Source organism: Leuciscus leuciscus (assembly GCF_965113295.1).
Source record: "Leuciscus leuciscus genome assembly, chromosome: 6".
NCBI classification, from domain to species: Eukaryota; Metazoa; Chordata; class Actinopteri; order Cypriniformes; family Leuciscidae; genus Leuciscus; species Leuciscus leuciscus.
Genome location: NC_138730.1, coordinates 31,555,737 through 31,576,872, shown reverse-complemented (window position 1 = coordinate 31,576,872; position 21,136 = coordinate 31,555,737). Strand labels below are relative to the sequence as shown.

General features: G+C 38.4%; 1 protein-coding gene across 1 annotated transcript in view; it reads right to left on the bottom strand.

Annotated features, from left to right (window-relative positions):
- The window catches only part of tnr (tenascin R (restrictin, janusin)), a 150,544-nt gene that overhangs the window by 7,493 nt on the left and 121,915 nt on the right, over nucleotides 1–21,136 (bottom strand). Inside the window, exons 14-21 of the mRNA XM_082172606.1 lie at nucleotides 18,957–19,076; nucleotides 18,734–18,877; nucleotides 13,660–13,779; nucleotides 12,638–12,781; nucleotides 4,701–4,831; nucleotides 3,027–3,159; nucleotides 2,521–2,672; nucleotides 1,340–1,436 (exon numbers count right to left, since the gene is read on the bottom strand). Of these exons, the coding sequence (XP_082028732.1) occupies nucleotides 1,340–1,436; nucleotides 2,521–2,672; nucleotides 3,027–3,159; nucleotides 4,701–4,831; nucleotides 12,638–12,781; nucleotides 13,660–13,779; nucleotides 18,734–18,877; nucleotides 18,957–19,076 (1,041 nt within the window). The remainder of the gene's footprint in view (nucleotides 1–1,339; nucleotides 1,437–2,520; nucleotides 2,673–3,026; nucleotides 3,160–4,700; nucleotides 4,832–12,637; nucleotides 12,782–13,659; nucleotides 13,780–18,733; nucleotides 18,878–18,956; nucleotides 19,077–21,136) is intronic.

Genomic DNA, 21,136 nt, shown 5'->3' with positions numbered 1-21,136 from the left:
CAGTACACACACACATATATATATATATATATATATATATATATACACACACATATATATATATATATACACACACATACATACATATATATATATATAAATATAAATATATATATATATATATATATATATATATATATAAAACGTAAGCACTCATCTATGATGCAGTACACAGAATAGACTGTTTTCAGCTTGGTGTCTGTTTTTTTTTTTTTAAATCATGCTGTGGTTATACAGCGGTATAGCAAAATATCTACTGGTCCCAGAATATACCACCTAGCCCTGCTAATTATTACCTTGGTAAGAAAGCATACTTGTGATTACAGCAGTTGCATTTACCACAATGATGGCCATGTCTACTCCAACAGCCACAAAGTGATTTCATTGTGTTAAATGTCTATTGTGTATATAAATGTAGTATGTGAAGATGCCGCTCTTCAAACGTACCAAGAAATGCAGCACTGCTGCAAACAGTGTTTACTTCCTGCTCATGAGCTGAAATCTTTCAAATGTGCTCCTTCCACACTAAATATCGTTATACATATTATCCAGGCCTAAATGTCTGCAGAGGCATAATTTGTAATGTTTACTTTTTATCTGTAATTGAGACAATGCTCTGAAATCCGTGCTGTGCACAAACGTTATTTTTTCCCTGAATTTTAATGAATATAATTATAGCTTTCTAATAAGATTTATGCATCAGGGATAAAAAGGAAAATGGGCTCTATTGTTTTCCATCAAATTGGATTTTGATGAAAATAATTACCGGATCATTTAAACAGAATCTGAAAGCTGAGAGTCACCAGTAACAGACTGAGGGGTCCTGAAGCACAGAGCCGATACAAACTCTAGATACTGAATGCAGGAGGACACATGGAGAATTTCAAAGGATGGTGCTTTGATGCAGCCTCTCACAGAGCTAGAAGACTTTGTGTTATTTTCATCTTTATTCAGAGCAGCCCTACACTGTCTCTCATTTGAAAGTATGCTACATATAATGCAAGTAAATAGGAAAGATATACAGTGTCCCTGGAGCAAGTTAGCATTAAGTACTAAGTTAAAGCTAGATGTTTTCCCAAAATACCTATCCAACATTTAAATGAAGCAACCATCTGATTGCTAGTCAAGAGCACTCCTCACTGAGTTACATTTAAAGGGATTGATGCTTAAATAAAACTCATACATTTGCCAGAAAGTGCTGACCAAATTTAGATCTGCCTGAAGAGTTTAATGGGGCCTAAAACGACCATATTTTTAATGAGTCATTACGTAGCAGCTTTTTTTCCAGGCAGCTCTAACCGCTCTGTCTATAATTCAAGTGTATTTCACGTCTTCTCACCGAGCCAGAATTCATCCTCCAGGTTGCCAAAGCCGATCTTGTAGTCACTCCACTTCCTGGAGAAATCCGTCAAACCGTTCTGACGTCGCTGGAACACCTGAAACACAATCAGCAGAGGTACAGCTGCCGCATAACACTCCTCGCCAATTAAATATAATGCGTTTAGGACAATATGGAGCACATGAATGGCAATTTATCCCAACAGTCATTTTACTTTGGGATGATGACATTGCAATAGAGGCAGCTGTGTCAGTGACCCTGCTGAAAAGAGCAGAATGTGCAGAATGAATCACCAGCATATGTTGTGTTTTGAACACTGGTCTCTGGTGCGGGATACAGACAAGGCTCAATTTACACTTGTTATGCGCCAAAGGCAATTATATAGTTATTTGCCAATTGGCCGCTAACTTTATGGTTCAAGTCAAATTGTAAAATCGATAGTCTGGCCTTTGCTGATGTAAGTGGTGTATGTATGTCTCATAAAGAAACTCACCAAATTTTTCCTCAGTAGAAAAATGCATCATCAGAAATATGTTTTTTTTTTCTCCAGACCTCTATGTGCTTTTAATGAGTGACAGACATTGCCAAATTTTTTTGTGATAATAATATTATGATCTTGTATATGATAATAAAATGTCTATATAAGAAAAATTATATAATACATAACTATATATGAAAATAATAATAAATAATTTGAAAATAAAATTAGAAATGGCTAAATAATCAGTCATAGTACCAAAACATTTTTTTTTTATATATAATGAATAACTTCATGTTTTATATATATATGTATGTGCATGTGTATATATGTGTCTGTGTGTGTGTGTGTGTGTGTATGGCCAGTAAAAAAAATTTCTTGCCAATACATTTTCTCAATTTAACTGCCAGAGAGATATTTTGGACTCTGGATATATATGTACTGGTGTTGACGCCAAGTTCTCAACTAGCTTAACCTAAAACAGCATGTTTCATCTAAAAGTTTGCTTTTGAACAGCATGGCTACACTGGATACTCCAGCACAAACCAGTCTGAAAAACAAAAATGCTGGTCTAAACTGGTCTTTTCAACAGGGGCCAATCCTATAATATGGCACTGTGGGATTTTGTGTAAATCATACATTGTGCCAAACATATAGACAATACAGACAGGGTTCAGATGTCATAGTCAGATCTCTCACTCACTATCCAGCCGCCTCCGTCGGTGGTCATGTCGCAGTAAACCTGCACACCTTGGCTGAGGTCTCTGTTGATGTAGATGGTATAGATTCCGCTCAGGTTCTCTCCGTTCAGGAGGTGTTGCGCACAGTTTTGTGGCGTGGGAAACAATCGGTTTCCTGAGGAGGAAAAGGGTTGAGAAACATCCAAAACAACAGAGCAAAAGAAAGCGAAGGGTCACTGGGAGGTTAATGAGCGGTGATTTGCATCCCCGCCACGACAATGAAGTGTAAATTTGTTGATTTCTGCCTGAGACGTTATGAAATGCTATCTTTGGAAGTCGGGTACTTGTAAAGTCACAGAAACACAAGGCAATAAATGAGGGTGAAGCAAGATGCGAACAGATGCAATGAATGTGTCGCTACTGATTTGTACTTGATGACGTTGATGGGGCAATAGTTCGCATTTGTACCTAATGAGGTGAACAAACCCGATCGAACCCGAAGTTTACAGGAGATGTGGAAGATTTGCACCTGTTGTGAAAGAAGTAGAAACAATGGCGCTGGTTTCTAATCCTCTGGCGGCTTGCAGTCTCACAGTGTATTCGGTGGTCTCCGCCAGCCCCTCGAGACGAATCCATGTGTCTTCGGCATCTAAGATCAGCTCCTAAAACACAATCAAACACAGTCTACTGATCCGCAGGCACGCAGAGGCATTAGTACATTACCTCTGTTCAAACACTGTACACCAAAACTAAACAAAGAACTGCTCGGTGGAAGAACAGTTTTGTGGAAAATGTGCCTAGAGATAGTACAAAGAACAGCAGCTCTTAGCATTGTGGGTAGGAAAGATATTCCTCATAAACAAACAGAAGACAGATCACAATCACTTTAAGAACTGCCTGACAAATTGTTGTGATCTGAAGCTGCTTACTGTTGGGTGCTTTTCATACAATGCTTTTCCTCCCAGTGTTTTCTTCCATATGATTGGCAGTTCTAAAGCCCTTCATGGGGAGGAAGAGGCTTATCAGGCACTGGTGCTGCTGGGGAGAAACAGCGTTTCTATTTTGGTCTATAGCTCATGACAGTTCACTTCCCCTCTTTTGTTTTTTAAAAATTCACTTTTATCAAACTAATGTGCCACACATTTTCTGTGCCTTTTCAGAACTTTCACTCAGAGGATTTACAGAGGACCTGGATGGACATGCCTTTGAAACAACATTTGATTCCATATTCATCCTTTTCCTTTTGATCAATGTGTAATGTGAATTACGCAGCACAGCAGTGTTCTAATGAAGTTGCATTAATGTTTGTCAGTACGCAGAGGATATTGAGCAGGTAATTGTCTTAGGGAAGCTTCCATTTGTAGCAGAGTGGGTCCATTTTTATGTTCTCATTTTGATTCCTTTACAATCCTGAATCTGAAATATAGGCTGAAACACATAGTGGATGTAGACTACACTGTATTATCATTTTTGGCAATTCCCATATTGTCTGTTATTATGCCAACCTGGCTCTAATGGAAAGATACATATTTTATGTCTAAGATGCACCAGCAGGGTTTAAATCATCTGTGCACCACTGACACCCACTGGACGGATACTAACACTAACAGTTGGCTACTAGGTCAGAGTGTTCTGTTGCATTGATTGTGTGCGTGTCTGTGTATAACAACATAAATCTAAAGATTATAATCCATAACCTCATTTTTGTCATTGCATTTTCTAGTCAAGCTGTTTAAATACAGATGACCTAAAAAACATTATAGGACAGTGATCATGCATTAAAAGTAATGCAATTATTTGAAACAGATACTGTATCTACTGTCTCATTTCAGAGAAATTGTTTCAGGGAAGTCTTTAATAGACTTTGAAATGACTTTGTTAAATGATTTAATTAAATTGATCTTTTCCGATAGGCAGATTTAAAAGATGTAACGGCTCCCTTAGATGGTTGATCTCTGCGGAATTTAGTTTATGTTAGATCGTAAAGTTTTATAAGATCAGGCTGTACATCAACTACAGTTCAAATCTGAAATGCCATGAGCACAGAAATGTGAACAGCAAAATATCAAAACCACCAATAAAATGTTCACACTATAATTCATGCATTTTTATTTCCTATTTTTGTTTTCTAAATTTGTGTTACAAATTGCATTACTTTATATCTGTATTTGTCACTCAAGTTAAAGTCCCTCATTATGCTTGCCTTTCGACTGCCGTCCGCTGCTTTGTAGGTCAGCATGTAGTTATCGATGTCTGCGATGGGCGGTCGCCAGGATATGAGGGCGCTTCGATGGTTAATCTCACTAGCTGTCAGGTTCTGGGGCGCATCCATGGCTGTTTAAACAAAGATCAAAGAGCAAAAGCAATTTATAGACAAAACACATCTGTTAGAGTAAAGTCTCATTACTAAATTTGACAAGCAACATTACACTGGCATCTACTGGACACTTTGATTGTAAAACCCAGTAACTTTTTTTGGTCAGATAATATTTACTTGTATGGACTATGTTTGAACGGCACAAATCTATGTTTTTGTTTCTTTTTAGCTGTTTTTATGTTTTTCTTGGGGTTGACTGTGTATATAATGCATATAATAACTATGACATACATTTAGATTTCCATGTGTTTCACCATTTTCAGCATCATTACGCCAGTCTTCAGAGTCACATAAAACTTCAGAAATCATTCTAATATGCTGATTTGCTACTCAATAAACATTTCTTATAATTATCAATGTTGAAAACAGTAGTGCTACTTAAAAATTTTGTGGAAATCCATGATACATGTTTTTTTGTGTGTGTTTTTTAGGATTCTCTGATGAATATAAAGTTCTACTTGAAATAGATATCCTTTGTAACATTATAAATGTCTTTGTTGTCACTTCTGATCAGTTTAATGTGTTCTTGCTGAATGATTATTTTTGTTCCAAAAAATCCTTACCTACTGTACCTCAAACTGCATTCAAAAATATTCATGTATGCAGACAATTTTTTTTTTTTTACAAGCAACATTTAATTTGGAAGTCTTCCATTTGTTCTGGAGGCTTTAAAACATATTTTTTTGTCATAATTTTCCTGCAGCTCCCAATAGTATTTAGTCACATGGCATTTATGGCAGCAGTGATTGGCTCAAAACAACATGGCTTCAGAAATCATGAGGGGGAGGAAGAGGAGCAGGCGGAGGGCTGGCAACAGGAGTGGGCGAAGGGCTGGAGAAGGCAGGCAGAAATTCAAGGAGTCTACCCGGGGAGGGAGGGCGGGCATCCTGGAGGCTGACGAGGACGTGGTTAGGAGGGACCAGAGGCCTCCAGGACGGAGCCTTCCGTTCGGACGGCCAGGACGGAGTCTGCAGTTCGGAGTCTAGGGTGGAGCCTTTCGTACGGGCGGCCAGGGCGGAGACTGCAGTTCGGGTGGCCAGGGCGGAGCCTGCCGTTCGGGAGGCCAGGGCAGAGCTTGAAGTACGGGAGACCAGGGCAGATTGGCCTTCGTGGCCTTTCCGTGAGAGCCCGGCTTGGCCACTATGGCCAAGGACTTATAGCCCCCACCAAAATTTTCTTGGGTGGAATTATGGGCTAACACTCAGGCTCAGGAACAGGTCTTGGGACAGAAATAGGCTCTGACGTGGCAGCGGCGATCTTGGCCAGAGACGAGGGCTCAGGCGTGGCGTGAAGCTCAGGCTGGACAGGCATGACTTGAAGAAGCTCAGGCTGGACAGACATGACGTGAAGAAGCTCAGGCTTGACAGGCATGACGTGAAGAAGCTCAGGCTTGACAGGCATGACATGAAAAAACTCAGGCTTGACAGGCATGACGTGAAGAATCTCTGGAACGGCGGTCTCGATGGGACGAGACTCTGGAATGGCGGTCTCGACGGGATGAGACTCTGGAAGGGTGGTCTCGACGGGACGAGACTCTGGAAGGGTGGTCTTGACGGTACGCGACTCTGGAAGGGTGATCTCGACGGGATGAGATTCTGGAGCTGGCTTGTGGGCTAAAGCGGGCTCAGGAACCGGCGGCAAATTCTCAGGCACGGCTGACAAGGCGCGAACAGTCTCTGGCTCGGCAGGTATGACGTGAAGACATTCAGGCGGTGTGGTGAGGAAGATGACTGGTGATGGTGGTTGAATGGCGATGTAATCATCAGCCTCACCCACGGTGAAGGCTGAACCGCTCAACAACAGCACATGATACAGGTATTGTGTGAATGAACATGGTTTTGCGGCTGAAGCTGGCTGGTGCAGAGGATTGTCCAGTCCAAGCTCGTTCTTTAGGACATCATCTGTCCAGTTGATCTGGTGAGAAATTTCTAGGAACTCTTTCACATATACTTCGATCGGGCGGCCATCCTGGAAACAGTGTATCAGAAGATCGTTGGGTTTTGATGGATGAGGGAAACGCCCATACTTTAAGTTTAGGGTCTGGTCTTCTGTCATGAAACAGAAGGATTCACACAGGTAAAGTTATCAACAGGTTTATTTGCAGAAGTATGTGATCGCAACGATGGAAGCAGGTGAGTAACTGAATATCGTGTTCAGGATGGCTATCTGAATGAGTAATGATCAATCTTATCTCTTATCTGTTGCAGGTTCTGAAATGGAGATCGAGGCAGATGACTGAAGATGGATGAAGGAAGCAGATGACTGAAGACAGATCGTTCTGGTAGGTATCGTGTAGGTATCGTGCAGGTAAGGAGTCAGGTAAGTGTTCTTTGAGGGAACGCTGAGACCAGACAATGGTGAACTGCAGTGGGAAGAGTTATATAGTGCTGTATGATGATCAGTGAAGATTGGTGACAGGTGACAGCGATCTCTGTGATTGGGAGGTGCATGCAGGTGAGGGCCAGGGAGGATGATGGGAAATGTAGCGAGGAGATGGTGACTAGCATGTGACCGTGACAGCTACATTAACAGAGCATGTTTAAAATGACAATCCCCCACCTGACATTCAGCTGATTTTTCACTATCAGATGCTTTGTCTATGTATCAGTGTGTATGTTTGGAGCTGTGTCAGCACACCCGCTGGAGGCATGTAAGATGCTCTCTTGCCTCAGGACAAAATAAATCACATGATTGCGTGTGTAGTATAGGTTTCAGGCACACTGACAGATCCACTTCAGAGGGAAGACAATTAGTGTGTGTTCACCGGCATCCTGTCTCTCAACGTGATCTCTTATCAGTCAACATGCCACTCTCCCTCCAGCAGAGCACAGGCACACAAGCTGAACACATACACACACTTTCCTTTCATACTACAAATGCTGATGCTTCTTTTGCATGTCTTCAAAAGCCATCTGCTGTCTATGTGCAGAAAAATGTATGTATTATTGTTTTTTTTCAGGGCGTTAAAAAGTACAGCTCTCCTTCTCCAATCCTACCTCTCATTCTCTGGAACTAAAGGTATGAAATGTCCTAGATATGAAATGATTTGTTGCACTTGCAGACAAGACAACATTTGGTTACACTTTATTTTAAGGTGACGTAGTTACATTGTACTCATGTACTGAGTAATATTAATTAACCACATGTACGTACTAAAGAGTTACGGTTAGGGTTTGGTTTAAGGTTAGTTATTTGTAATTATGCATAATTTACTGTTACTACTATAGTAAGTACATGTAGTAACGTGTAACTACATCACCTTAAAATAAAGTGTTACCTAACATTTTAATAAGAAACTATCACAGATTTAAGGGGCGTGAAAAGTCATATCAGAACATAATACCGTTAGTTAAATATATCAAAAGTAATTCTAGGTTTACACACAAACATATATACAGTGGGTACGGAAAGTATTCAGACCCCCTTACATTTTTCACTCTTTGTTATATTGCAGCCATTTGCTAAAATCATTTAAGTTCATTTTTTTCCTCATTATTGTACACACAGCACCCCATATTGACAGAAAAACACAGAATTGTTGACATTTTTGCACATTTATTAAAAAAGAAAAGCTGAAATATCACATGGTCCTAAGTATTCAGACCCTTTGCTGTGACACTCATATATTTAACTCAGGTGCTGTCCATTTCTTCTGATCATCCTTGAGATGGTTCTACACCTTCATTTGAGTCCAGCTGTGTTTGATTATACTGATTGGACTTGATTAGGAAAGCCACACACCTGTCTATATAAGACCTTACAGCTCACAGTGCATGTCAGAGCAAATGAGAATCATGAGGTCAAAGGAACTGCCTGAAGAGCTCAGAGACAGAATTGTGGCAAGGCACAGATCTGGCCAAGGTTACAAAAAAATGTCTGCTGCACTTAAGGTTTCTAAGAGCACAGTGGCCTCCATAATCCTTAAAGGAAGACGTTTGGGACGACCAGAACCCTTCCTAGAGCTGGCCGTCCGGCCAAACTGAGCTATCGGGGGAGAAGAGCCTTGGTGAGAGAGGTAAAGAAGAACCCAAAGATCACTGTGGCTGAGCTCCAGAGATGCAGCCATCCACCAGTCGGGGCTTTATGGCAGAGTGGCCAGACGGAAGCCTTTCCTCAGTGCAAGACACATGAAAGCCTGCATAGAGTTTGCTAAAAAACCCTGAAGGACTCCAAGATGGTGATAAATAAGATTCTCTGGTCTGATGAGACCAAGATAGAACTTTTTGGCCTTAATTCTAAGCGGTATGTGTGGAGAAAACCAGGCACTGCTCATCACCTGTCCAATACAGTCTCAACAGTGAAGCATGGTGGTGGCAGCATCATGCTGTGGGGGTGTTTTTCAGCTGCAGGGACAGGACGACTGGTTGCAATCGAGGGAAAGATGAATGCGGCCAAGTACAGGGATATCCTGGACGAAAACCTTCTCCAGAGTGCTCTGGACCTCAGACTGGGCCGAAGGTTCACCTTCCAACAAGACAATGACCCTAAGCACACAGCTAAAATAACGAAGGAGTGGCTTCACAACAACTCCGTGAGTGTTCTTGAATGGCCCAGCCAGTGCCCTGACTTAAACCCAATTGAGCATCTCTGGAGAGACCTGAAAATGGCTGTCCACCAATGTTTACCACCCAACCTGACAGAACTGGAGAGGATCTGCAAGGAGGAATGGCAGAGGATACCCAAATCCAGGTGTAAAAAACTTGTTGCATCTTTCCCAAAAAGACTCATGGCTGTATTAGATCAAAAGGGTGCTTCTACTAAATACTGAGCAAAGGGTCTGAATACTTAGGACCATGTGATATTTCAGTTTTTCTTTTTTAATAAATGTGCAAAAATGTTAACAATTGTGTGTTTTTCTGTCAATATGGGGTGCTGTGTGTACAATAATGAGGGGAAAAATGAACTTAAATGATTTTAGCAAATGGCTGCAATATAACAAAGAGTGAAAAATTTAAGGGGGTCTGAATACTTTCCGTACCCACTGTATGCCGTGAGAGCCAGTATTATATATATATCAAATACCTTGAGCTGTTTTGTTTATTAAACTGTGTTTATAGCGTTTTTCTTTGCGGCTGACTAATTAATAAAATATGACAAATTCAACATGGAATATTTTTGGTAAAATGTACAAGCTTACTTGCAATGTTACGTTTCTGTCAGGATTTTTGGTTGAATAGAATGTCAACTGTCTTTACTGTCCCTTTGAGATAATACTATATTATCAAAGTGACAGTAAAGATATTTAACATTCAACTCACCCAAAAATCTTGAGGAAAAAAATTTAACAACTGTTTTCAACATACTGTAGGTAATAAGAAACGTTTCTTGAGCACCGAATCAGCATATTAGAATGATTTCCGAAGGATCATGTGACACTGAAGACTGGAGTAATGGCTACTGAAAATTACAGGAATAAATTACATTTGAAAATATATATAAAAAAAAAAAAAAAAAAAAAAAAGTTTTTTTAAATGGTAAAAATTTACTTCACAATATTACTGTTTTTCTGGTAATTTTGGTCAAATAAATGCAGCCTTAATGAGCATAAGAGACTTCTTTCAAAAAATTAAATAAAATAAAACATCTAACCAAACAAAACATTGAACAGCATTCTACTCTTGATTTCCCAATTACTAACAAAGTGCACCTGTGGAGATTTAAATGCTACCGTGGAGGAATGGAGAGATATGCTTGTATGTATATCTGAGGAACACATTCATATTCCTGTCCTCACCTTAATCTCTTTAACAATGAATTTAGAACTGTAATTTAAATCAAAATGACAGACAGCACTAATCCTGAAATGGAGCATGAAATGTGTTAGTTGTTGTCATCTTAATTATCCCTTTAAGCTTCCATAAGCCTCCTCATAAATTCCAAAATGATGCATCTATGACGCTTCACCTCCCTCAGGGCGGGAGCGGGCAGATTCTTAAACACCGCAGGATGGTAATTTCAGCTACGTTTTTTCAGGCATTGCAGGCAAATAAAACATTGTTACATTTTTATCAGAGCATGGCAGGATCTAAATCCACTGTTATTGGAGCAGAAATGTTTCTGAATTAAATTGTCATTAGGTATTGGAGGCAAATGAACACCACAAACCTCATCAAGCGATTTTGTGTCAAGATTCTGCACGTCACTGAGCTGGCACTGGGGTTGCAAAGCCAATGGCCTGTGACACTTTTATGTGCAAATTAATTTCCTCTAAACAATCAAAACTAATGAAGTATTCTGGGAGGGCCGCTTGATTAAAGTTGAGGTCTAATGCATCTGAAAGTGGCTCGGTCCAACCACCCCCTTTAATAGATGAGCTGAAAGTTTCAATGCAGAATAAAGCAGCTTGAAATGAAATCACTGCTTGTTCTAGTTCAGTCTTCTGTGTGGGAAAGACAGCTCGCCTCTCTCCGCGAACATCCTCACTGTGAGGAAAGATGGGTAGTGATGCTGATCTCCTCTCTGTTCTCACATGGGAATTGGAGCTTTGCTGACTTCAGTATTTTGTTACACAAACTACAAAGATAACCCAAAAATAACGGCCTTGTTTCTGCTTTACATCTCTGCTAAACTAAAAGAGGATGATAGTATAATTAGAGAAGTGCTTAATCTTTCAGCTGTCTATTGGATATTTAAGCATGAGTGCTGTTTTACTTAATGTCTTCACAGCTGTGATTTGACTGCAGGTAATGCGTAACCATAGGTTAAATATCAGCACTATTGGGATGCTGGTTGTCCAATCAAATTAGAGTACACTGCGATGGTGTATAAAAAGCTGTAGATAATACTGAAATGAAGTCAGCAACTTTAACTGCCACTAAACCAGTGTTTCTCAATCCTGCTCATCTCAGCACAATTTGGATGTCTGATTCAACTCATCAGCTCATTAGTACAGTGCTCCATGACCTGAAGACATTGTAAGGGTACATCAGGTTACTGAGACACCTAAAATGTGGGCCTTCAGCAGCAGGATTGAGAAACAGGGCACTAAACTAAAAATAAAATATTATTGACTTGTCCTGTCAACCCATTCAAAATTATATCTAAGCTTTTGAGTTTATTTACAGTAATGTAAATAAATATTACATTATTTTACTGCTACCCCTCCAAGCCTGTGCATGGCAGTATAAGCAACACTACCGTTCAAAAGTTTGGGGTCAATAAAATGTTAAAATTTTCTTGAAAGACGTCTGCTCACCAAAGCTTGATCAAAAGCAGTACAAACCGTTACACTGTGAAATATTATTACAATTTAAATAAACGTTTTTTTAAACAACGCTCAAAGTTCAAAGCAAAGGGAGACATTTTCTTTTACAGAAATTGCTTTTTAAGGACTACAACAAATGGCTGGAAGGGACTACACAAGCTTCAGCCCGGGTTAGTGACATAAACCCCGCCCCCAGGAATGTGATTTATAGACTATCATGACAGAATATGCTAATCAATGACTAGAAGATAACTACACATAAGCTACATAAATTCATCAACTAACCATTCAGAAATGTCCTGTTGCATTCTACATGTTGTCACTTCTTGAGTCTCTCCATCTTTGTATGACTCCAGTTTGAACATAAAAGGCTGAAAGTTTTTTAAAAATGTTCAATGCATGTCTGTGTGAGGTAATCGGAGATGCTAACACATGAGCTCTAGAAGCTCCGCCCTCTGTGCCGGGAGCAGCAGCTCATTTGCTATATAAAAATATCTGTGTGGTCTCGACCTCCTCTAGTCTTTAATTAGAACACAGGGCACAGAGATGTTGCACTTACGTGTGACAAAGTTGGCGATGACAGTGCCACTGGTGAGAGGACCTTTGGTGGCATAAAGGGCCAGTGAGTAGGTGGTGCTGGGAATGAGCTGACTCAGCTGGTGCTCCTGCTTGCTACCCTCCACTAAGAAGGTGTCTGCCGTAACTGGAAAGATAAGTTCCATTAGTGCAGTTGCAAGTGAAAAACTTTTGCAAATATTCTTGGATTTTTTTATTTTATTTTAATAATTAGAGAGAAAAAAAATCATGCATTATAACTGAAATTCAAATATTAACTGAATTGGCTTTTAAATAGCAAACATTACACATATGTAGTGACAACAGTTTTATCATACAAAAATACTCAAAATTACATGAACTGCATTGGCTCACCAATATACAATATTATTAACATTAATGACAATTTTGGTTTCTAAATGTACTTTTTAGATGGTTTCATGCTCTCAGAAGACAATAAATCACCATACAAATAATCTGTGGTCAGCACAAACCATGTTTATCCTCGATGTAGGTGAGACCATTTAACATAGTCTTGATTGTATTTTTCACTTGTTTATTTTTATTTTTTTTTACCTGGCATAAATTTGCTGATGCTTTTTTAAAGGGTGACAAGCAACCTGTCCATGTTGGCATCTACCTAATTTGGCAAGCTTCTGCTAAGTTAAAGATTGATTGAATGATCTCAAAAAAACAAAAGATACGAGAAGCTTTTTCTTCGCCCCTATTAAAAGTTGATAAGCCAATTTATTCTAACTACCATCCTAACTACCCATGATTATATGGTTAATTGCATTTTATTAATGCCATTGAGTGAGAACCATTTGCATATGCGCATTGTTTTGGTTTGGGTTTTTTTCTCTGCTACCTGCAGATCTGAAATGGCAAAGCAGCCTATCTTTGTCCATGGGAAAATAAGTTACATTTCGTTTAGTGTTTATTGCTTTTGGGATGTGATTTAAAGAGTAAATGATGCTGATGAAAGTTTTACAGAGATGTGTTTCCCTTCATCAGGCCTCCACATACCTTGGTTACGGGTAAGGGTGAGCACGTAGTTATCAACACTGGAAATAGGGGCGTTCCAACGCAGCAGAGCCCCCTGAGGTGTGACATTCAATGCAGTGAGCTCCATTGGCATGTCCATAGCTGTGTGGAACAGAAGATTGCGTGCAGGTTACAGACAGACAGTCTTAGATAAGCTAAGCCAAGGTAATTGGCAGCCGTCTCATCTTCACCTTTTTTTTTTTTTCTGTGCAAACGATATTCAGCGGCAATTTAAAATTAGAGCACCTCAGCAGCTTGGAACTAATTTGTTGTGATTATCTGGCTGAAGAAGATCACAATTTCCTTAATTAGCCGACATCGAGGGGGAAATTAGACAGTCAAATGTGTGCAGAGCTCATTCTCAATAGCATTTCCATACAAGTGAGTAATGAGAAATGTTGTTCTCAGTAATCCTCTATCCATGCTGTGACTTTCACAGATGGCCTTTCTTTTTTCAGACAGGAAAAATCTCACTCTCCTATTTGCACTGTGGCGTATGTCCTCTAAGATGAGGTCAGTGGACTGTAATCGCACATTACCATCTTCCCATCCTGTCCCTCGTATTTTTGTTCTGCCAGCCTCTCTTGCAATAGCCATATCACTTCTACAGCTGTAGAGATCTGACCCTCCCATTAGATTCTGTTGACTCTGTTCCAAGATATTGTAGGCCCTCTCACAACCTTCCAGAGAAGCTGATCTCAGTTGCCTGACAGCAGTTCAGAGGCAAAATCCCCCAATTCCTCATCGCACCGTCCCCTCGCTCTGCTTTACGGTGTCTTGACATGCCCTGCGCTGACAGACTAGGAGGAGAATATTCGTTTTCCCTTATGTAATGAAAGTGAACTTGATGATCCCCAGTAGGTCATTAGGCAGAGCTGTGAACCAGAACATATCCATGAACCAGATCCATCATGTTATACCAACCCCTCTTGTCACTCTTTACATTACAGCTGAAATAAGCCCGACTTTTCTCTATATCCAATTATTATTACACAGCTCTATGGAATACTTGATTCTGATTGGTCAATCGTGCCATCCAGCAGTATGTCATTCCCCGATAACAACCGCTGAAAACAGATAACACAGGCTCATCCGGGTTACTGAAGTCAGCAGCGATATATACGCTTGCTAGGAACGGTTTTACTTTGTGGAAGTTATGCGCTTGGTGAGCTAATAAAATATTAAAACTCAGTCGAATCAATATTTTGTGTACAGTTATTTAATTATGTCATTCAGTATCGTGGATTCGCTCTCTCGTTTCATACAAACGCAGCTGCCGTCATTTTGCGACTATTGTTTTGTACACTGTTGGATTATAAGATAACAAACAGGTATGGTTTTATAACAGTTTCATCTCAAATCAACATCTCTTATCCCCATAATTATTTATGTGGCGAAATGCTGTGTAATAAGTGGTATGACTGTATCGTATTCCTTAAATGTCTGTCTAGTTTGAACTTGCCGCGCTAGTAACTGCTCTCTCCGTGAAAGCTTTGCGTTTAAAAACCTAATAAAATGCTTCGACCAGATCAATATTTCGTGACTAATTATTTACTTATTTCACAAGTAGCTATCTAATAAGCGCTCTTCAGGCTGATAAAAGACCCCTCCGCTTCGCATCAGGGTCCTCATCACCAGCATTAGGGTTACTCTGAGATCACAACCGGCTGGATGTACATTATCCCTTACATAATAAGCTGTTTCCAAAAGATACATTTTTTAAAAGAAGATCTACTTGTCACTTTGCATTGTTACAGCACTGGTGAGATTTGTCAACACGGGCAGCTTGAGATTGTTTGCATGTCATATTTTTATTAGCATTGAACAAAACTGTCAGGCTTTAAGTTGCAATGGGGAGTGTAGCTGTGTTCTGATGTATAGGCACACACTTCCTTACTAGTTATTAAGCAAGTCAGCAGTCTTTAAGCAAAGGCCAGCATCTGTTTGTTCTATTGTACTACATCCATTGATATGACTAATTAGTTAACTTCCTAGGCTCGAGACATAGACAAATTAATTCATTTCAGTGATATAATGCACAGCTGGGACAAAGACCTTTCCTGGAGATTTGTCATTTGAGACGCAAAGTTAAATATTCCTATGTTTAGTCTAAAGCACTATTCTATTCTCAAGTCAAGCTTTTAACATAAAGCAATACACAGAGAAAAGGTTCACTTGGCTTTCATACACTAACCGTGCATATGTATTAATTTGTGTTGAAATAGAAATCTTTTGTAACATTATAAATGTTGTTTTTACTGTCACTTTTGATCAATTTAATGCACCCTTAATGAGTTAAAGTATTAATTGCTGAGTAAAATCGTACTTTTACTTTTGAACAGTAGTGTGTGTGTATATATATATATATATGTATTGAACACGTCATCATTTTTCTCAGTAAATATATTTCCAAAGGTGCTATTGACATGAAATTTTCACCAGATGTTGGTAACAACCCAAGTAAACCATACATACAAAGAAACAAACAAAAATAAGTTCAGAAATTAAGTTATGTGTAATAATGTGAAATGACACAGGGAAAAAGTATTGAACACATGAAGAAAGGGAGGCGCAAAAAGGCATGGAAAGCCAAGACAACTGCTGAAAACTTACAGTAATTAAAAAGCAATCCAGCCCCCTGTCAGTGGAAATTAATAACAGCTGGTTCAGTCCCAAATGATGGCCTACAAAAAGGTCTCATTGCCAAGGTGTCACACAAGACACATCTCATGATGGGTAAAAGCAAAGAGCTGTCTCAAGACCTTCGCAACCTAATTGTTGCAAAACATAATGATGGCATTGGTTATGGGCGCCATTATAAGCTTCTGAATGGTCCAGTGAGCACTTTTGGGGCCATAATACGGAAGTGGAAAGACAATATTTTCACCATAAATTTGCCTCGACCAGTGCTCCTTGCCAGATTTCTGATAGAGGAGTGAAAAGAATAATCAGAAGAGTTGTCCAAGAGCTAAGGATCACTTGTGGAGAGCTTCAAAAAGGCCTGCAGATAGCAGGTACTGTTGTCTCAAAGATAACAGTAAGTAATGCACTCCACCGCCATGGCCTGTATGCACGCTCACCACGCAAGACTCCATTACTGAAAAAAAAAGCATGTTGAAGCTCATTTAAAGTTTGCTGCACAACATTTGGAAAAGCCAGTGAAATACTGGGAGAATATAGTGTGGTCACATGAGAGCAAAATTGAACTGTTTGGATGCCATAATACACACCACATCTGGAGGAGAAATGGCAGTGCACATTACCCTAAAAACACCATACAACTTGGTGTTGGCTCTTGGACAACTCTTCTGATTATTCTTTTCACTCCTCTATCAGAAATCAAAACCCTTTCTTCATGTGTTCAATACTTTTTCCCTGTGTAATTTCACATTATTACACATAACTTAATTTCTGAACTTATTTTTGTTTGTTTCTTTGTATGTATGGTTTACTTGGGTTGTTACCAACATCGCAATAGCAATGTCAATAGCACCTTTGGAAATATATTTACTGAGAAAAATGATGACGTGTTCAATACTTATTTCCCCCGCTGTATGTATACACAGTACAGGCCAAAAGTTTGGACACATTACTATTTTTTATGTTTTTGAAAGAAGTTTCTTCTGCTCATCAAGCCTGCATTTATTTGATCAAAAATACAGATTTTTTTTTTAATATTGTGATATATTACTACAATTTAAAATAATTGGTTTTCATTTTATTATACTTTAAATTATCATTTATTTCTGTGATGCAAAGGTGAATTTTCAGGATCATTACTCCAGTCTTCAGTGTCACATGTGACATCCAGTCTATCACATGATCCTTTAGAAATCATTCTAATATTCTGATTTATTATGAGTGTTGGAAACAGTTCTGCTGCCTAATATATTTGATGAATAAAAGGTTAAAAAGAACTGCATTTATTCAAAATAAAAAAATATTTTCTAATAATATAAATCTTCTTTACTATCACTTTTTATCAATTTAACACATCCTTGCTGAATAAAAGTATTGATTTATTTCAAAAAAAGAAAGAAAAAAAATTACTGACCCCAAATTACTGACTAGTAGTGTATATTGTCGTTACAAAAGATCTCTATTTTTAAAACATTTTCTTTTCTTTTTTTTTTTTTATTCATCAAAGTATCCTAAAAAAGTATCACAGGTTATGAAAAAATATTAAGCAGCAGAACTGTTTCCAACTTTGATAATGAATCATCATATTAGAATGATTTCTAAAGGATCGTGATAGACTGGAGTAATGATCCTGAAAATTCAGCTTTGCATCACAGAAATAAATGATCATTTAAAGTATAATAAATTGAAAACCAATTATTTTAAATTGTAATAATATATCACAAAATTAGATTTTTTTCTGTATTTTTGATAAAAAAAATGCAGGCTTGATGAGCAGAAGAAATTTCTTTCAAAAACATTAAAAATAGTAATGTGTCCAAACTTTTGGCCTGTACTGTATATATACTGTACACACACGCACACTTACATTTTACACTACTTAGAATAATCCTCATTAGAATGATCAAGAGTATTAATAAACGGGGTAAAGATCAAATTTAGACACAACATATTGTGCATCTGATGGAAATTTTCTGCAAAAGAAAGATCTGTACATATAAGTAAGAACACTTATCAATTATGAGTGAATGAGACACAATCCATTCATAGTACTAGCTGCCTGTCACCGCCGTGTGGAGCTGTTCAAGTACGATGGCAGGTGAGCATCCCCGCTGATCACTGATTCCATTAGTAAAATTTCATTTCACTTCTGCAAGACGGCTGGCAGCCTCCCAGAGGACGGGCGGAACGCACAGGGTGAGAGATGGCACTCATCACATGGTAAATGATGTGCATCATTCCTCAGTCTGTCATCCATGTTTCTATCAAATCAAAGTTCTGTGACGAACGAGGCTATGAGAGCACATCCTTCACGAAATACCAAAAGACATTTCCTAGGGTAAATTACAATACATGTCTGGAGAATGTGCAGTAGCATATGATTAGTCTCTGAGTAATTGACTGAGAGCAGAAATACCTGTGAACACAGTAGTGGTGATGACCTTGCTCTCTTGACTTCCTCTCACTGCGTTCAGCTTGATCTCGTACTCCATTGCTGGGTGGAGGCTGGTTAGGGTGTAGTTGGTGACATCATTGTCAATCACCACATTGTCCATCCTGCCTGTGAGGTGATTACAAACAGTAATGCTGGCTTATTTGTCTTTGTTCAACATGCTTTAAATATACTGTGGAGGAATTACCTTTTGGTGATTGGTAAGACATTTTGTAGTAATCAAAGGGTGCGAGTGGTTGAATCCATGATATGGTTACAGATTCCTCGGTGACATACAGCACAGTCATGTCTCTGGGAGGATCCATTCCTGCATCATGGGGGACAAGATGACCATGAGTGAGAAATAAAGTATATTTGATTTAGATCTACTCTACCGTTCAAAAGATTGGGGCCAGTAAGGTTTTTTTCTGAAAGAAATTAATACTTTAATTCAGAAATGATGCATTAAATTGACCAAAAGTGACAGTAAAGACATTTATAATGTTATAAAAGATTTCTAATTCAAATAAATTATGTTTTTTTGAACTTTCAAAAAATCCTGAAGACAAAATATACCACAAAATATTAAGTAGCAGAACAAAATCAGCATATAATGATTTCACTGAAGACACTGAAGACTGGAGAAATGGCTGATGAAAATTCAGCGTTGCCATTACAGGAATAGATTTTGTTTTAAAATGCATTAAAATAGAAAATGGTTATTTTAAACTTTAATAATAATTCATTATATTTCTGTTTTTAATGTATTTTTGGATCAAATAAATGCAGCCTTGGTGAGCATAAGAGACTTCTTTCAGAAACAATAAAAAAAATCTCACCGACCCCAAACTTTTGAACAGTAGTTTAAGTGTACAGATAGTGCACTCATAAAATCAGCACTCGATAACGTTACTCTGATTGTAGAAATGCACTATTCACAGTTAGACATGATTACCTTATTCGGGGACTGAAAATTTCCAATAACAGGGAACTACCAAGACAAAATTAGCAGTACTAATTTGATCTTGTGATCTCAAGGCATCTGCACCTATAAGGTGCTGCATGTAAAATAAATATTATATAAATATATCACATTATACAATTGATTAATATATTGTTATTATTATTATTATTATATAGTCTCCATTGTATTTGCATGCTTCATTTGTAATTCATTTCAATGGACTAGTCATTGTAATTCTTTTCTGTTCTCATGTCATTTATTTCCTATTTATGTTTGCCAACAGGCCCTAGAGAAGAGGAGGAGTATGAGTATGCTGGACAAACGACACTCTTCACAAGGACATTTACATTGTTATTGTCTGCAGCTGTCCAGCAGGGACTCTTTCACGATTTGTTTATCTGTCCCAATAGCTCTTAGCATCGCAAAAAGCAAAGGTTAGACTGCCTCTGAAAAAACATCTTAACGGACTAACAGTGGTTCTGTAGCTTTCTGACAATTGAAAAGGAAATAAACAGATTTATTCCTGCAATTATTGAAGTGGCCAGTCCTTAAAGCGAGTGGAAAGCCATTCACACCTCCCCATATTCATTAGACTAATGCATTCAATTCATAAACTCTGGGTTGCAATTCATAAACAGGTTGTCAACCTCATTTAAATGCTTTCAGGGTAAAATATTCCTCAGTAAATGAGTCGTGATTATTCATGTATGCATATCTTAATTTATTTTCCACTCTCAGCAGAGCAGTCAATAAATATATTTTCAGACTTTGAATAAAGGGCAGAAAGAACAACTTTTTTTTCAGCCCATTCCATCTCCATTTATTCTGTTTCTTATTGTTGAGCATATGGTGACCTTCTTTACTTATGTTAATGTAGAGTGTTAATGAGTGCAAATATGGTTTCTAACTAAACTAGGAACATGTTGATATGTACTTAACACATTTCTAAGAAAACAGGCTTTAAAACACACTAGACGGCAAAAGGTGCAAGTACTTAAAGTGCTCACGCACAAATCATGTCATTATAATAATAATATCATGTGAAGTAAAAGTAGAAACTTTTACTTTTTTTTTTTTGAACTAATCAAGCTGCTGTGCAGGTGTTCCTCTGCAGAGCTCATTTCTATGTTTAGAAATAGCTCCGAGAAAATATCTCCTTTGGCAACTGCAAATATCAGTTCACTGACAGAAAAGCTGAATAATTCTTGACACCTCCATATTCAGAGAGAGGTAATTAGGGGAGGATTACACACGGTTGAATTAATTAAGACACAAAATGGTGAAAAATCTGCTGTGCAGCTGTGTGCAAGTATCATAATGGGGAAATCCAGCAGGTGGAGACGGGATCTTGTTCTGCGCATGCTCATAAATGACTGTCTAGTGAAATTAATAAAACTGAAACAAAGTGTAAAAACCTTAAAGTG